This window comes from Anthonomus grandis, chromosome 16, assembly GCF_022605725.1.
Source record: "Anthonomus grandis grandis chromosome 16, icAntGran1.3, whole genome shotgun sequence".
Taxonomy (NCBI): domain Eukaryota; kingdom Metazoa; phylum Arthropoda; class Insecta; order Coleoptera; family Curculionidae; genus Anthonomus; species Anthonomus grandis.
The window spans coordinates 7,235,259-7,254,260 of record NC_065561.1 but is presented as its reverse complement, the minus strand read 5'-3'; the positions used below and the strand labels follow the sequence as shown (position 1 = coordinate 7,254,260).

The following is a 19,002-nucleotide window of genomic DNA, read 5'->3' as shown; positions in this document are numbered from 1 at the left end:
TGAGTTGATCTACCTCGGGTGGAATGTAGACAGCGTCGACTTGTTCTAAAAATCACAAATTATTGTTGTGTGTTTAATATTGTATGTATAATTAAAAAAAAAGCGAAAAAAAGGTACAAGAAATACTTACCAACTTCATTTTCAAGCTCATTTACAACCTCCTCCAAGGCCAACTCTAACTCCTTTTGCGTAAGAAATTTTCTTATTTTTTTCAACAAACAACTCTTATTACAATTAACATGCACTCGATTAGATGCAGACTCAGACTAAATATTGTATAAATAAAACATAGTAGTCGACTGTCCTAAAAAACGTGTCTAGACACACTTGTGACAGGCAATTTCAGTTATTCGGCCGGTGATACGAGAACAGCATAATTTATGACCTAATTAGGAAAACCCTGGTTCAACTAGGCCCCGGTTTTCAATTTTATGGTGTAGTTTGGAATGTAATTAGTGTTAAAAAAATACAAAACTTTGAAAATAAAAACATTAAATAGGAGTATATGATTTTTAAAAATGTGCGGCCATATATAAGAATGGCCAGTGTTGCGTATACGCATCACTGGCCATAAATTAGTTAATGAGTATATTATTTTTGGTTACAGTCTAAAAATTTGTTGTTTCAGTGGGGCGAGATGCCGACATCCGTCGCGTACATCGGCACCGGCCAGATAATGGGTTGGGGCAACAAGGCGATCGAGATCCGATCGGTGGAGTCCGGCCATTTGGACGGCGTCTTTATGCACAAGAAGGCGCAACGGCTCAAGTTCCTCTGCGAGCGCAACGACAAAGTTTTCTTTTCGAGCGCGAAAAGCGGATCTTCTTGTCAGATATACTTCATGACACTCAACAAGCCCGGCATGATGAACTGGTAACGGACGATCGAATAATTATTAATTAGCTGATCAACCCACCTGTTGTGAGTCGGGGTACATCTCCGCAATAAAAAATTTGGGCTACTGATCTTGGCTGTTGACATGATAAATATCGGTATTGTTCAGTTAAAGAAAACCCAATTCGAATGTATAACAAATGAAACTGTAAAGAAGCACTTTTGCTAGGTGACTAAATGACGTTCCTTTAAGTTTTTTGAGGTGTACAAGGTCTTTTTTATATTCACGTTGCCTAATTATGGGTAATAAAGGTTCAATTCGTATCTGGGCAGGGTTATGCATTTTAAAAATGGTGCAACTAGTCATTTGCCTGTAGTGCAATAAATATTATTTTAACCCAGTAAAAAATTCCCGAGTGATTTTTTTTTTCGCAAGTAGCACAATTTTTTTAAAAGCTAATGTTTATGGCACCTAAAACAACTTACGATTTTTGAAAAAAGAACATTTTTGTTTTAAGGCACTTAGTTTTTTACACATGATAAGGTACTGTTGGGTAATAAGGCCGGGTTAAGAAAAATATTTTTGTTATAACCAAATAAAAAATATTTTTATTACAAAGTAAGATACAAAAGATAAATCAACATGTATTCTTTTAAAAAACATAACTAAAAAATGAAAACAAGAATTTTTAAACATTCATAATGCAAAAAAATAAAAACAACTCTTTTGGCCTTATTACCAGCATAGGCAGGTAGCAGGTAATAAGGCCGATTTTTAAAATTTCCTCAGGGCATGCATTCAGGGCAAATAAATGCTTCTTTATCTTCAACTGTTAGTCCAACACATTCTTCGTGAACCCAAGTACCACAAGATGAACATGCTCTCATATCGGCTACAAAGTCAAGCAGGCAAACAGAACACATCCATACAGCTGAAAGGCTCGTAGTTGGCGTATTGGCGGACTTCCTCTTCACAACAGAACCCTTTTTTGAGATATTGGTAACCTTTTTACCAGAACTACGATCCTTAAATATGTGCCTTTTGACCTCTTGAGCATGATAATTCAAAGCCTTTCTTCGATTGGAGGTTTTTATTGGTGCCATATCAGGTGTAACTAAAACTTCAGAGAAAGAGTTTTGATGTGAAGTTTCTCCTTTTTCAGCTAAATCTTCTGACTGAGTTGATTGAGACTGAGACTGATCTGCAGGGCTGGTACTGGAATGTACTGTTGAATTATCCTTAGTTGTCTTAAATAATGTTGCTAATGGAATATCATCTTCCGAATCCCAAAGTTCTTCCCTTACTATGGCACTTTCCTCACTATTTTCAGCTGCAATATTTTGACCACGATGAGTTGGAAGACTTGGGGCGAATGCATGTTCAGGAATGGCGTTTCTACTGAACGGGTAGATACCAGTTGAGCTAAAACCATTGCAGATGTTATTAATAGTCATGCACTTTCCCCAGACTGGCGTGAATACATCAGAAAATCTCTCTTTACTCAACCTTCTATCAGGATGTTGACTCCAATATTCAAGAAGCTGTTGATCCCAGTGGGATTCAAAAGACCGGAAAACGGATTTGTCCATTGGCTGGAGCTCGTGAGTCGTATTACTGGGTAGGCATAAAAGCTCAATTCCTAAAGTTTCTGCCTTTTCAGCAATGGACTCATCTAGGTGACTTGACGCTCCATCAAAAATTAAAATTGTTGGAGGGGAAGACATAAATTGTGAGAAGTGCTCCAGCCATTTGATAAATATCTCAGTCGTCATGCTGCCCTTTGCGGTCATGTGTACAGCTGAGCCTGCCGGTAAACCATCAGAATAGCAAGGTTTTCCACGTTGCCCTTTGAATAAAATCATAGGTGGTATGACATGGCCTAGGGCATTTGCACAAGCGACTACTGTGACGTTTTCCGCATGTTCAGGCGCCACTAAGTGCACTCTTTTGGCACCTTTTTGGGCTAGTACTAGCTGCTGGTGATGAAGGGTTAATCTGCAACCCTTCTCATCCATGTTGTAAATTTTTTCGGGGCTATGTTTTAATCCGGTTCTACACAGCAGAGCATCCAATTTATCAAAATAATCATTTACAATGAAATGATTCAATTTCTGAGCTCGGGCAGGATTTAATTGCTGTGCTTTGCGTTGAGCTATTTGTGGATGACGTCTTAGAAAGGCACGGTACCATTCTTTACCCGCCAATTTTTTTTCCCGGTTAAATTTATGTTTAACGCTCATTTTCTCACAATAATTGAAAACACTTCGGCGTAAAACTTTCGAAGTTAACGGAAAGCCTCTGCTAGAAAATCTCAATATTTTCCTTTCTAAGTCCGTTTCCTGTTCCATATTTAATACTGGTTTTGCTCCCAATGACGTGTTTGAGGAACCGGATTTAAGGTGATTCCTTAAGGTACGACGCGGAATCCCAGATTGCTGTTCCACCCATTCTTGAGACCGACCACTCCTTAATAGCTGAAGGGCCTCTTCCATCATTTCTTCGGTCCAATTTGCTCGTATTCCTCGATTTTTTTTCCCCATAACTGAAAAATAAAAAAGTATTTTCTACTGCGTATGTAGGAGACAGATAATATCGCCGGAACATTGTAGCTACAGCTATAATACTTACCTAAGCTAGAAAACTGCTCCGCGCTGTAACTGTTGCTGACACGTTGGTATAAAAAACTATTTTCTAAGACTTCCGCAGGAATCCTACATGGAAAAACAACTTTTAGACCATCTTGTAATAGGCCTTATTACCTGGCTAGAAACTTAAAGGTAACCATTTCGGCAGGCAATAAGGCCGGGAGCTCATTGCATTGAGATAAGGTGGGAAATTTCTTTAAAAAAATATATAAGTAAGTAAAAAATATATAAGTAATGGGATTATTTTTTTAAGACTTTTGCCAGCGTAAACAATTAAGATAAATTTACAAAAAATTACGCATTATTTTGTAGCCGGCTTTATTATCTGCAAACAAATTTAATGGTAAGGCAGGTAATAAGGCCGCGGCCTTGTTACAAGTCTGGCATCCATTTTCTTTTTGAGGTTAGATGTAACAAAAAAAGAGTAAATAAAACGAAACAACTATGTTAAGTTAATCTATATACCAACACAATTTGGAAAATATAATGCAAACAATACTCTAATCAAACTACCAAAAAATTTTACTCACCTTTTGCAGGTATTTTTTACAACACGGACACGAAAACACTTCCAAATTTTTAAACACGTGCATGTAGGTAAATGGAGGAATGTATACTAGCTCGCAAAGCGCCAACTGTTTTGTGTTAGATCTGTCTACACCTAGATGGTGCCACTAGGACCACAGAATATTAAGGTATCCGTTGGGATAACTTTGGCTTTATTACCTGCCCGGCCTTATTACCCAACAGTACCTTATATCAAATCATAGGCACAAGCATGCCTAAAAACTAACTAGTATAAGTAACAATTCAAAAAATGAATAAACTGTAACTAATTGGGTCGGTCACTTACACTGATCGATTTTATCAAATCTTATCTCCTTGAGTACATTTCGACTGCATTTTGGTTTTGGCCCTATAAGGTACTCGGGTGCTGTCAAAATTGATAAAACTATTTTACTGCTAAACTCTAGTAAACTTATCTTTGGGTGAACGTACCTATAAAGAATCCACATATTTATCAAAGCTCCATTGATACAAAACCTGATATGATATGTGCTATTTCTTTGATCGAATTCTATAAAGAGCCCTTAGCTTATCGAATAAATCAACTCCACCCAATTGGTTATACAAGTTGATAAGGCTGGGTTGATCGACTTGAACATATTTTTTTCCTTTTTTTACCAACTCCTACACTGGCCCTTCAAAAAGCAAATTTGATCAATATCTACGTTGGTTCCAATGGTGACTTGATCTTGATCACTATTATCATGCCATCTTATCAAACAAGTGGATTTATCAACTTCTTGCGGAACATAGCTGCTTCCACTAGCTCTAGATGCTAATTAAATGATTATACGTTTCAGACTTAGTTTCGCAATACATTCTTATGGTCGGCAACTTATTGTACCCTGATAAAATCAAGACTCCAAGTTAAACGTACATTTTTGTAGTGGATACAGAGAACTTATATTTGCCTTTAAAATTCCAAATTCTTCTGGAAAAAACTCTTTGGACAAATCTATTGGTGCTAGACCGTTGTCTTTTATCTTATTTGCAAAATCTGGTGGAGGAGCTTTGGAAATTTTTAGTTTTTCTGAAATAGGATCCAGTAATTTTGATTGCCATGTTCTAACTTTTTTTACTTTTACAGATATCTGTTAAATGTTACTGCTTCCAGCTGTTTGGTCTGTAGCCTCTTTTCGAATCCTTTTACCCAAAATTGAAAGCGGTATATTATAATCCAAGATATCATTTTTGTCGCTATGTTGACGATCATCTGGAGGTAATAAAATAAAATCAAGCCGATCACATTCTTGCAAGATATCATAGTTTTCATGTTTATGACTAATTTCATTAAGAAAATTGATATGCTCTTCAGCATCTTTTGGGTATTCAGGATTATAAAAAGTCTCCCTAAAAACAAAATGTATGTATTACTTCCTATGATATGATATTTCATACGCTAAAAAAAACATCGATAAATAAAAAACTAAAGAACAAAATTGGTTCATTTAGTTTTTTTTGATACACAACAAAGTACTGACAAATAAATTTTAACAATTATTTATTAAAAAAGTATTCTATTATAAAATAAAACATAACCTTACCTTAGCGGCATGACACTAAAAAATGTATTTCAAAGATAATCACTGCAACTCTGTGAATACAGTAATCCCTCGTCAACCGCGGGGGTTCCGTTCCAGATAGGGTGCCGCGGTTGGCAAAACCGCGGTTAGCGAGGGATTTTCTAAAAACAGAAGAATATAAAATATTAGTGTGGAAATATGTAATTAAGACACCAAATTTACTTTGTTGTACATATGTATGTACATATCTATATTAAAAGTAGATACATAATGATTTTGTTATAAACGTATACAACTTATTTTCGAAAATAATGTAAAATTGTCGGCTGCTTCATTTTTTTGGTGAGTTCTTTTTGGATCTCCCTATACGGATGCAGTAGCCCATTCAAACCATTTGAAAACTTTAGGCTTCTTTCTAGTGAAGGGTCTTCATCATAAACTAAATCTTGCAACTGTTGTGCGGTTGATAAAATTTTTTGTAAACTACTTAACGTTAGGGATGTAGTAGTAATTGTAGTAGTCGTCGGCTCGTCGGGGGTTTCATCATCTGTATTGTCTTCGATATCTGATGTATTTTCCAGGATTTCAACTATAACTTCTTCAACGTCACTTGATTGCAACTCGTCCCATGAATTTGGTGCAAGATTCTTACAATCTCTTCAATTTCGGTTGCTTTGTCAGGAATTGTTGATGTGTCTGCCACAACCTCTGGCCACAGCGTTCTCCAACAGGCATTCAATGTTGATGAACGTAACTCATCCACTGCTTCTTTGATAAATATTATGCAATGGGCGATATTAAAAGCTTTCCAACTTTCAGTCACTGTGAGACCAGGATTTTGTTCCATGTTATTCAATACATAACTGAAAGTTCGCTTAACATAATATCTTTTAAACGCTGCTATTATTCCCTGATCCAATGGTTGTATCAATGATGTAGTGTTAGGAGGCAGGAAACAAACTTCTATGTTTGGATCAGCAAACTTTAAGGATTCAGGATGGCCGGGAGCATTATCAACAAGAAGTAAAGCTTTGAATGGCAACGATTTTGAGGTTAAATATTGCCTAACACTGGGTACGAAGCAGTTCAGAAACCAATCTGTAAATAATGTTACAGTAACCCAACCTTTTTGATTCGCTCTCCAAAACACCGGCAGATCTTTTTTGTTTTTATTTTTTAGAGCACGTGGGTTAAGAGATTTGTATGCGAGCAGTGGCTTTATCATGTGGTTACCTGAAGCATTAGAGCAAAACAGAAGAGTAAACCTATCCTTAGCAACTTTAAATCCTGGTGCGGATCTTTCAGTTGAGACACAAATGTTGGAGCAGGCATCCTCTTCCAAAATAAACCTGTCTCATCGGCATTAAATACCTGATCTGGATGATATCCCTTGCTTTCAATTAGTTTTTTGAATTCCATCGGATACCGATTAGCTGCCTCGTGATCTGCAGAAGCCGACTCTCCTGTAATATTTACGTTGTGCAGCGAAAATCGCTTTTTAAAATTTTCAAACCAACCCTTACTGGTTTGGAAGCTTACCGTTTCCTCATTAGACTTTAGGTTCTCGAAAAGACGCTTAGCTTTTTCTTGAATAATTTGGGTGCTAAGTGGTAGTCTTTTTTTAGTTTGATCCTCGATCCAAATTCCGAGCGCCCTTTCCATCTTTTCCATCGTTAGAGGTCGCGAGAAACATTTTACTTTGTTGCTGGTATTAGTACCGCGCGAAACACTGGCCCGAATAGATTGCTCACTCTTTTTTATGGTTCTTACAGTTGATTCATTCACTTTAAATTTTTTTGCAGCACTCGCATACGTTTCACCTGCAGCAAGACAGTCTAACAATTGAATTTTTGTGTTAAGAGTCATTACATTTCGCTTTCTTTTTTAACAAAATCGTGGCCTGTGGACGCCATTATATTATAACTAAATAATTAACTCAAGAAAAGGACAATCACACTAATCACCAACTTAATTTGCTAATGAATGTTACTTAAATGCGTAACTAATCACACGCCACGTCGCGCCACGTGGCTGTGCGTTCCGCGAAAAAGGTAACAAAACAATTCCTCGAAAATTAGAATAGGCGTTTTCGCGCGTAAGTTCGCGACGAAAACGCACAGCGCTGTTAATTTGTTTGAAAATTTAGAGAAGCCGATTTAGCAAGACAAAACCGCGGATAATCTAATCAAATCTGCGGTTGAAAAAACCGCGGTTGATGAGGGATTACTGTACTTTTAACTATTTGTCAATTCAACACTTAGATATATTCCCAGTAAACGTTTAGGTCGAACTAAATTATTATTTACTCATTATTTTTTATTAACGGCTTCACGTGTGAGAACTCAGAACAGCGATTTGATGTTTTTAATATGAAATATCATATCATAGGCAGTAATAAGTTAAACAGAAACAGCTTTAAGCAGAACCAAACGTTTAGAATTTAGTCGTTAAAATGAGGCAAAAACAATAAATCACCTAATCACCAGGAATTAAATAAAATTGCTTTCCTATTGCTCGCATGGACAAGACAACTTTTGAAATGATACAGGAGATGGATAAGACAAGTTTCGAAATAATACTTGATTTTTCCTATGCTTTTATCGTAGGCTAAGGCAAGTTTGGGCATGTCTTACTTTATTTAATGGATAGAGGACTATTAAGAGATCCTATTAGCGCAACGACCTTACTTTCCGTAAAAACTGGATAGGGCAAGTTTAGGGAGAATGTTTGTTTCGGGTTTTTGGAAGTTCCCTCATTTAGAATACCTTTTTCCAGTCATCAATCGTGAAATTCTTGTATTTTTGTGCCCAAAGGTATAGCGTTGATATCATAACAGATTAAGTCTTGGTTTGCGTGCTAGGCTACGTCTAATAAGACCTTCTTGTGCTAACCTCCGCTGCACTGTTCTTTCAATGACGGTTTCAAAAACTTTTTTTGCGAGAAGTTTTATTGACATTTCTCAACACAAATATTGCGGATTTTTCGGTCGCTTCTCTCTATCGGATGTTCCGATAATTTTTTGAGTTTATGTTCAATCGCATGAACTTCGGAACTCGGATAGTCAACACTAATGTTAAAGTTTTCAGTAAAAATTTTACGGTACTTTTAGTATGACACTTAATTATCGGGGTACATTTCTTTGTTCATATTGGGCATCCTTTATACATTTGATTCAGGGGACAAATAGGTCCTCATTGAGTCTTAAGACTGAAGTGACTCAGTCGACCTTTAAAAGACCCAATGTGGATGCAAACGGCGTCAAAGGTGTCTTTAGTGATGATTTTTCTATTTGTATGTTGACTGCGATCGTCTTTAGGTTGGACACCTTTTTTAATGTATCGATAACAACTTTTTTTTGGAAATACCATGTAACGAACAAAACGCTTTATAACATACGAGTATTTCCACGATACTTTCTTCTCAATTTACTCGCACATGGTATGAATATGCACAATCATGTAGCCGAGCATTTTTTCAGCTTGTCTAGGCCTGCCTGAAAAACTGTATTTACATAAATAAATTCATTTAAATAACTGTTCTGTTCATTAACCGGTATTTTATTAAAGTTTATTATACAATTTCTGTCTCTCCGTGAAAATTTGAAAACATTTTAATAGCACACACTTACAATCAGGTCCACTTTCATGAGTTAATGCAAGAAGGTTCTTTTTAACGTCCCTCATTCTACCAGTTATTTTTCGTTTCTTAGCTTTTTTATTACATATTTTAATGTCTGTTACTTCTATTATTTCGACAAATTTAAAACCAAATAGGGGAAAGGTTTTAATATTGGACCATCTAACAAAATACCTCTGTAAAATGAAATTTTGTGAACCAAATTGTAACAAAAAAATTGTACATAACTTTAGGGCTGTTATAAATGTATAGAGCTTACAAAACAGGCTAAAACCTGTTCCTGCGGTTAGCAAAAAAAAAAACAAATCAAAATAGAGTCATTGGCAATTTAGGATACTGGTTTCCTATTTTGAACCGCAAGTTCCCTAAATTGAACCATGTCTAAGTTTTTTTTTTTTTAATGAAAAAGCGTTTATTAAACTATTCAAATACAGTACAAAACTAAATGTAATCCTGAGATTAATTTACTAATATACATATAAGCCTAAAATATTGGGTATATCAAAGAAAAAAAATCAGTCACTGTCAGACTCGCAGTTTATATATTCGTAGAACTCAGTATTGCGACCAGTGGTGCACTTTAAGTGTGCCCACTTCTTGCACAAAACACAGCGTATCCACTCTTCCCCTGGACCAGATTGCAAAAATGGAGATAGGCAAACGAGACAAAGGCACTCTTCCGATTGCGATTCATTTGATGACTTTTGCGCCAAACGGCATTTTCCCTTATCGGATTTAGATGCAGAGAACTGTCCCTTGAAGGTCGGCTTTAAAGAAGAAAATACCTTTTTAACGGTTTGAGGAGGTGCCACTTTTTTATGTTGTTTTTCTTCAAGGGCATTCTTGTAGGGGCTACTAGTTATTATTGTCGTAGAACTGGAAGCTGCTGTGCGCGATTTTCGCTTTGAAATTGGTAGAGGAGATATTTCAGAAATGGATTTTCTTTTTTGGGGTTATGGCGATGGCTTGGAGCATGCGAGCTCTACCGACATATCTGAGGATGTGGAGGCATGTTGGGATAGGCTGTTGATGTTAGTAGAAGTACTCTGGGACATTTCGTTTACTGAAGAGGTAATGTTGTCTTTTGGCGCATTTGTAGCCTCAATGTTCACATTGGAAAGGCAAACGAAATCACTGTCATCAAACACATTTTGATCTAAACGCCATATGCCGCATTTCGCAAATCCGCTTATAGCATTTCCCACTGATGCAGCTTTTGCATATGCTTCTCCCAGTATCATACCTGAAATTGCGTAATATTTTGGGTAGGGTACGCACGAAGCCATTTATCTGCTGCTTGATTGTAATATGATCTAAGGGGCTTAAAGAATGAGAAGTTACAGGGTTGCAACCTGTGGGTAGTGTGGGCTGGTAGTGACAACATGATGATTCCATTATCCCTTGCTAAAGTTATGGATTCTAAATTTTTTGTATGGGTGGTATGTCAATCCATTATCGAAAGTACTTTCTTATTTTTAGATGGCTTCGCAAAATTAATGAAATGCCTTAGCCATTTTGCGAATAATTCACTTCTTATCCAGCCCGATTCTAAGCAAGCAAATTCTGTCTCTGGAGGTGCGCCTTCTTTGAGTTCATCTTTGAATCTTATTCGCTTGAATATAAGCATCGGTGGGACGTACATACCAGCAGCATTAATGCAGCAAACACATGTCGTGTTTACTCCACGTTCTCCGCTTGTAAGAGATCCTATTTGATGCTTACCCTTCTGTCGAATTATTTTTTGCGGTCTCTGGACTGTAGAAAGGCCGGTCTCATCGACATTATAAAGGGTGTTTTTTTGAGAGGTATACAAATTTGAAGTGAAATAAAACTATTAAAAAAAAATCATTGACATGGTATTGGTTTTATTTAAAAGATATTGTTATGCCATTAGTGCTTAAAAATGATTTCGGGCATATGAGCGCCACGGCTGGTTCGAATGTAGCGTAATCGGGAAGTCCAATTTTCGACCACTTTTTCAAGCATCTGAGGCCGTATCTCGGAAATAACGCGGCGAATGATTGTTTCCAGGTGATCCAACGTCTGTGGTTTATCTTTGAAGACATGTGACTTCACATATCCCCAAAGAAAGTAAACCAGGGGTGTGAGATCACACGATCGTGGAGGCCAGTTCACAGGTCCATTGCGTGAAATTATGCGATCATGGAATGTTTCCCGCAATAAATTGATAGTGTCACGCGCTGTGTGGCATGTTGCACCATCTTGTTGAAACCAAAGCTCTGCCACATCAAGTCGGTTCAACTGAGGAACAAAAAAGTCGGCAATCATGGCTCTATAACGTTCTCCATTGACTGTAACATTCTGGTTGTTATCATCTTTAAAAAAATATGGGCCAATGATTCCTCCTGACCATAAAGCGAACCAAACTGTGACTTTTAGTGGATGTAAGGGCGTCTCAACAAAAGCTTCTGGATTTTCTCCACTCCAAATTCGGCAATTTTGCTTATTGACGAAGCCGTTCAAACAAAAATGAGCCTCATCGCTGAACAACATTTTTGATTGAAAAAATGGGTCAAGCTGAATACTGTTTTCCGTCCATTCACCGAACATATGCATAATGGTCACGCGGTTTCAATTCTTGCACAAGTTGGATGTTGTAAGCTCGCAAGCCAAGATCTTGCCGCAAAATCTTCCACAAAGTGGATGGACACAGCCTCAATTGTTGTGCACGATGGCGAATCGACTCATTCGGGTCCTCTTCAACACTATGCTCCACAGCAGCAATAACTTCTTCTGTGCGCACACGTTGACAATCACCAGAAACAGTTTTGACAACTTAAAATCCAAACCTCTAAAAAAACACCCTTTATATCTCCGACGGACCAAACTTATGTTTATCGTAAAGAGCCGTGAGGCAATTAAAAAAAGCTTCAACTTTTTCCTTGCTGAACCCTACAGCCCTCGCCGCTGAAGTTGCTTCCGGCTGGAGAAGCGATAGCTCTTTGTGTCTAGACAAAAAACAATAATACCACTTTTTGCCCGCTCGTCCATTTTTAAACCTGTGCGGAATTCCATTTGCTTCGGCGACATCGTATGCGAGTTTCCTTAAATCACTACGAGTGATTCCAAACAGACTTCTCTCAAGCTCTAGAACATGCTTTACTATCTCTTTCTCAATTTCTGGTGGAAGATCTGCGTCTCGTCCAAATTTTTTCACTTCCATGAACATGTTTGTTTTTGTCGTCAATTCTGTGTTTTAAAGTTGCCTTCGGTATTTTATACCTTCTAGCTATTTTGTTTAATTTTTTGCATACTTCCATTTTGATAGGCAATTAAGGTTTGTTTCATATCTTCCTCGTTCCATTTTCCATATTTTTCACGTTGTGACATACTTACCTTGAAGAAAAAAAACGTTGCTTAATTTGGACCGGTCCAAAATAAGAGTTATTAAGTGGTTCAATTTAGGATACTATACCCTCACTTTAAAATAGTCGTTTTTAAAACGAAAAAAATAGGTAAACTATTAGGCGAAATAATAGGTGACAACATGTTTAAAATGTATACATAGGCAGATGACAAAGTTACTCACCGGTAAAAAAATAAAGCCCTATGAAGCTAACAGCAAAATTACATCAGCCAGCACATGTTATTTTCCGAATTATCCGAACTGTACAGATTTCTTGTTTCGGGCTGCGGCTAGCAAATATATAAGCTATATCTACCGGCCGCGTATTACCATTCTTTCATATTATACAGAGCAACTGTGCTCCGAAACGCAGTGGAGAATGGCTTAGCAAATACGCGTATGCTTAAATGCCATTATTTACTGCGATTCAGCACATCGCCCAAATCGTAATACTCTGAATCGCAGTAAAATTTGGAAGTAATATAGTCGCGGTATTTAAATACCAATTTTTACTGCACCCCAGCCACTTAATTAAATTTTATAAGTTAGAATATTTTTACTGTATCACTTTAACGAACGGATATTTCAATTTGCTTTTTGCAGTCGTCATTAAAGAAAAATGATGTATGATAATCCAAAATAAAATAGCACATACAACAGTAAACATTTTATAATGAAATATAATATCAATTTTTTGTAAATAATGATGAGACTACCAAAATAAGAAAATTTATTTTTCAAAGAAATACGTACATATTTGAAATATCGTTAATTATAAAGAAAATATTAAATAAACACTAAAAGTCTAAATAAAAATAATTTTAACATATTTTTTATTTATTATTTTATTTTTTAAGTTTAGAGCTGTTTTCTCGTGGGGTCCTTTGGTTTAAGAATATATGTCACAGTTATCGATCGTGAGAAAATCAACTTTTTAAAACAACACGCTTATGGTATACAGACTGTCACAGATAAGATTTACAAGAGGACCAAAAATTTAATTTTTCGGCAAAAAGTCATATTTTATAAAAATGTTTGCTTGCAAAACAAATATGATTCACCAAAAAAAAAAAAAAAAAATTTGGTTTATTTGTACAGGGTTCGCAAAAACTTCAAAAACGTGATTTTTTTCCCGAATAAAGTACCATTATTTTTTTCTTTTAAAGCAAAATGTCATAGAAAAATGTATTTAGAATAACACTTTCGCTAAAATAATGTTATTTTAAAATTTTAAAGGCAGTCAACATTTTGGGAAAACAAGAAATATTGAATATGGAGAGGGAGCGTTTGAAGAGTAAATTATTAGATTTTATTCTTATTTGTTGCTATTTCAAGCTTCAGTAATATTATTTTATTTGTAAAATTAAAAATTTATATTTTCGAAAATCATGTTTTTGTTGTTTTTGTAAACCCTGTACAAAAAAATCAAAATTTTTTCTTTGTGAATCGTATTTATTTTACAAGCAAAATTTTTTTATCAAGAATGACTTCTTGCCGAGAAATGAAATTTTTGGTTCATTTGTGCCCTTTTAACCCTATCCGCCGAGGATAGTCTGTATATTATCTTGTTACGTTTAAAAATCTATAAATGTCATTTAAAATTTAAAGGTTTAATGTCTACCGTGTGATTTAGCATTTGGGATATTTTCTGTAATTAAGAGTAATACGAGAATATACGAGAGTTTTGTTTAGGTTTTTAGTAACTGCCCCTTTCTGAGTTGAGGGTCTTCCCGACTGAACTCTCTTGGCTCCAGAAGTAAGGCCTGGTCTTTTTTTACGCCTGCTAATTGATCCAGGTTGCACTCCTATATTTGCGAAATATCGCGTTTTTCTAACCCCATTCAATTTTATAATTGAATTTGTTAAATCAACAGATCTATTTTCTGTAGCCATTTTTGTAAGCCTTATGAAATTTAAATTTAGCTCTTCAATAGCGGACAAATGTTTTTTTGCAATAACTTCGCCATCTTCCGTTTGCGTAATGGTTATTGAAGATATCTCATGATGACTTTCTTCTTTATTGCTGTTATTATTTTTGATATCACATTCTTTGGAGCTAGAATCCATATTTTCAAAGAAATCTTCAGAAATGTCATATCCGAGACTTAGCTTAGCAAGTGTTTTTTTATAATTTGTTAATAACGGAGCATTTTTAAAAACTATACCGCATTTTTCTTGAACAGCACAAAGGTGTTTACAAAACTTACCGCTAGAGCCATAAGGACAGTCGCACATTGCTAAATCGATATCCACTGTGTATATTAAAGATTGGTCTGCATTACTACTTAGTGAATACATGTATTCATTAATTTTTTCTACATTCATATTTTGAATTTTGCCACAAAATTTCATGTACAGAAAATTATTTTTTGTTGATCGATTATTGGCAAATAATAAGATGTGTATTTTATGGTATGACTCAAAAACATTGACTATAAAATCAACTAAGGCACACATATTAAATGCTTTGCATCATTTTAAAACGATGTCTTTGAATCTGCGTATTGAAGATTCTACGATGTGTTGTTCCCCCTCGTCATCACATTTTTTCTAAAACACAAACACCATTCTTCCTTTCGTAGCCAAAATTTGTTTACATAAGTTTTTAGGTCATATTTCTGAACGATACTGTCATTCATAAATTCATTAAAATAGTCATTGGCCTCTTCAACTGTTAAAGCGTACATGATATGTTAAAACAACTTCATTACATATCTTCGGTTTTCTTTCAGAATGTTATTGTGGCTATCCAACAACCAACGCCAGAAAGTCTGGCAAACATGAAAAATGCAAAGATATAGAACAGGTCTTTCATTTTCCGACGTAGAAAACACAGATAATAGAGCATTTCTTTCCGCTGCGCTATCGTCTGTCATAAATACTTGTGGATAAGGGGAACTACCAAAAGAGTCTTTTGCTTCGGTTTGTGCAGTGTGTAAGATGCAAGCCAATGGTATAGCCCCAATTTTTGAAGCACTAAACATAAATGTAACGCACGTATTAGTCTGGTCGCAGGAACCACTGGAGTCTATGAATACTACTTCACTGGAAAACCATTCTTTATGCGCACGTAGCATTATTGGAGTTAAAATGACAACAATAAGTAGATTTTCTCTAATTGCTATTTTAGCTATTTTACTTTCCCTATATTGGAGAGACTTCTTTTGTAAAACGTTTAACACACTTAGCTCGTCACGTCCTCCAAAATTAGTGGATTGATTCAGAGTATTATGATTTGGGCGATGTGCTGAATCGCATTAAACAATGGCATTCAAGCATACGCGTATTTGCTAAGCCATTCTTCACTGCGTTTCGGAGCACAGTTGCTCTGTTTAATAGTAAAGAATGGTAATACGCTTCCCGGCCAACAAATGGCGCCTGGCACAGTTTTTACTCGAATAAAGGCGATGGTCCAATTTAAGATAGTGTTGTAAAAATTCGGATTAATTCAATATCCGGACAGCATTGATTCGGATGAATTGAAAATTCGGTTTTTTCATCCGGATTAATTCATCCGCTCGATGTCTCGCCCGTTCGGCAAATTATGCCATGTTTCGGCCTTCGGGCTCGATGCTCGACCGTCCGATAAACGTTTTTTATAGCTGTTTTTCGAATATAAGGTATGCATTATGCAACCCATTAGACATTTCGTTTTTACGCATTTCTACATGATGTTGAAACTAAAATAGCTAATTATGTATGTAATAAATCAAGTGTATTTTAAACGATGCAGAATATCACTACAAAAATGCTGTGTTTACAAAAAAACTTCTGAAGGTCAGGCGACCCTTATAAAGTTTGGGCATTCTCATATTGTCTCTTATGTTTCTAAATGAGTACAATAAGGATAGATAAAGCAATAGGTTTACACAAGGCGACGCGACAATACTGCCGATTGCCGGGTTATTTGTCCGGACGATTTAATTCGGATTCTCTTAGCCGGTGGTACGTGGAACTTCGTGTCACTTAGTGCAAGCTTTTATTTCATTGTCGGTCGAACGGGCGGCGTGTATCCGGACGATTTAGATATCCGGAATAATTCGATATTCGGATTGAACGGACGATTAATCCGGACTCTTCGCATCACTAATTTAAGAGCCGGTCCAAAATAGGGACCTCTCCCCTAATATATTTTAATGGTTTAAAACCATGCAAACTAACAACGAGAAAAGAAAACAATAACACCAAGACTAAAACAAACATGGTGCTGACACGATTCGAGAACAGGATGTATATCGTATGATTTTACAGTGTTGTCAACTTGACATGCCGCCTTCTTTTGTTGTTTTGCATTGACACTCTCCCTTTTTTCCTGTATATGGCATATTTTAAAATCGTTAAAAATCTTGACCATCCTCTTTATTGCAACGAAAGTTAGGTGATAAAAAGAAGACATTAAGTACAAAGTACGTGCAGCGATGTGAAGCTCAAAAATCTAAAAAATTTACATTCCCCGTGTACCCTTCATTTGTTTTATCACTTGATCGCCATAAACTTGAGTCTAAAAAGGAGATTTCAATTTTACTCCATCAATATACATATATTTGGTTTTGATTAACCCTATTCTTAGACCGAAAAAATGCGGTAGTATGATTGATATTTTTGGTAGAACTAACTTCGTTAGTAAATCGGTTTATAAACGTTACCTTTTATAACCTAAAGCGAAAGTAAATTTCGCTTTAAATTCATTTAAAAATAATAACTTTTACTTAAACCCAGGCCCGTAATATAAAAAAGACTTTGAACTAATCGAGTGATGGATTAACTACCTTTTAAAAGCGAAAAGAACGTTGAACAGTGAATATTACTTTTTTAGTAATTCATTCTTAATCCCAATCAACCGAAAGTTAACAAAAATTAAATTAATATGAATCCTTGGTAAGCATGCTTCTGAATGTGGCAAGTATTCCCGTGTAGGAACAACATCAGTCGTTGACTCGTGGTTTATTGCAGCAAGTCGAGCCCGATGTTGTTTCTGCTTGGAATGGATGTTGTTTCTAAAATAACCGTTCATCTACGTTTACGATTAAAAATATCTTAGCATAATATTGCATGTTCCTCCTTTGTTTCCCTAATAACATTCTCTCAATTTGCATTAAAAACAAAAAAAAGCTCATTTCACCTATTTTCTGAAACCTACATTAACCGGTTCAACTTTACTTTTATTACTTACCTTATATTACTTAAAACATAAAATGTTTAAAAAAAAAAGAAAGGTACTATTTGCATGCGAGAGTTGATCTTCAAATAATTTTTGTGTCCATAAAATAAAATATCTGGCACTCTTTTTAATAAAATAGCAAGATCGTGGACGGAAATTAGAAAATATAGGAAATGTTGCACTCAACCAAAACCCAAGTGCATTTTTCCCTTGTGTAGGTGCCCCAAATTTAAATATCGTCTTAGTTAATTGTGGTTTAGGAGACAGTATTGGTGCTACTAAATTTTCATATTATTTAAATTAATATCGGCATTGGCAAATGTAGTAATAAATTTTGTTTTAATAACATACTTCATATTCGGGATTATATTGCTCAACTATGTAATTCTGGATTACCCACACGAAAATAAAGTGACATTGCAGCAAGACACTACTAGCTTTATAATGAAATATACTACTTTTTAATCTGCATGATTTTTGTTCATTATATATTTATTTACATGTAATCAGAATCAAAACTCATTATATACAAGGAGAAGTATTATTCTCAGTTACTTGTGAATCTTTGCATTTATTTACTGTGGTTAAGATTTGGTGCCAACCAATAAAATTAGTGACAAAAAATGCTCACTAAACTGTAGATAAATCCCAAACTGGATAGTGTAATAATGAATTGAGGTAACCCTGTATATACACTTTTGCATAAACAATTTGTATTGCAACTTAATATTCCTCTAGCACTAAGAATGCGCTGTAAGACAAGAATTTTTACAGTCTAAGTTCAATGAAACTAATATTGGCTTAGAACTTTTAAAACAAATCACAAAAACGATGTAAATACTAAATCTTGTCTGATAGCGTAACCACTTTTGTATTTTATTTTTAGACATCGGTCATAGGATTTTATACTAAACCTACATTTAGTCAAATTTTATATCCTAGTATATTATGTTTATATTTTGGTGCAATTTAAGACTGTTTATAGCTATTTTTTGGCCAGGCGTCATCCGTAGTCGTATTTTATTCTTTAACCCATGCTCCCCCAGTCATGTTTGTGAAATAGCCTCTACTATGTGTTTTGTTTACTTGCATATAATGCCCATCCTTTTTTCTAATATTTTTTTCTCTTTTTAATTATTTCCAAAGAGATGTTATAAGTGTGATTTTTTTTATATAGAAAATAATTATTATATGAATATCATTTTATTATTATTATTATTATTATTATTATTATTATTCAGAAATAAAGTTATATTATCAAATTAACT

The 19,002-nt window shown here is 35.4% G+C and overlaps 1 protein-coding gene across 5 annotated transcripts in view; it reads left to right on the top strand.

Annotated features, from left to right (window-relative positions):
• Nucleotides 1-18,996, top strand: part of LOC126745987 (serine/threonine-protein kinase mig-15) — a 162,158-nt gene extending 143,162 nt beyond the window's left edge. For all 5 annotated transcript variants that reach the window (XM_050454069.1, XM_050454070.1, XM_050454068.1 and 2 more), the window contains one exon: nt 629-18,996. In XM_050454069.1, coding sequence (XP_050310026.1) covers nt 629-877 — 249 coding nt within the window. In that variant the 3' untranslated portion in view covers nt 878-18,996. The remainder of the gene's footprint in view (nt 1-628) is intronic.
• Nucleotides 18,997-19,002: the final 6 nt, after the last annotated feature.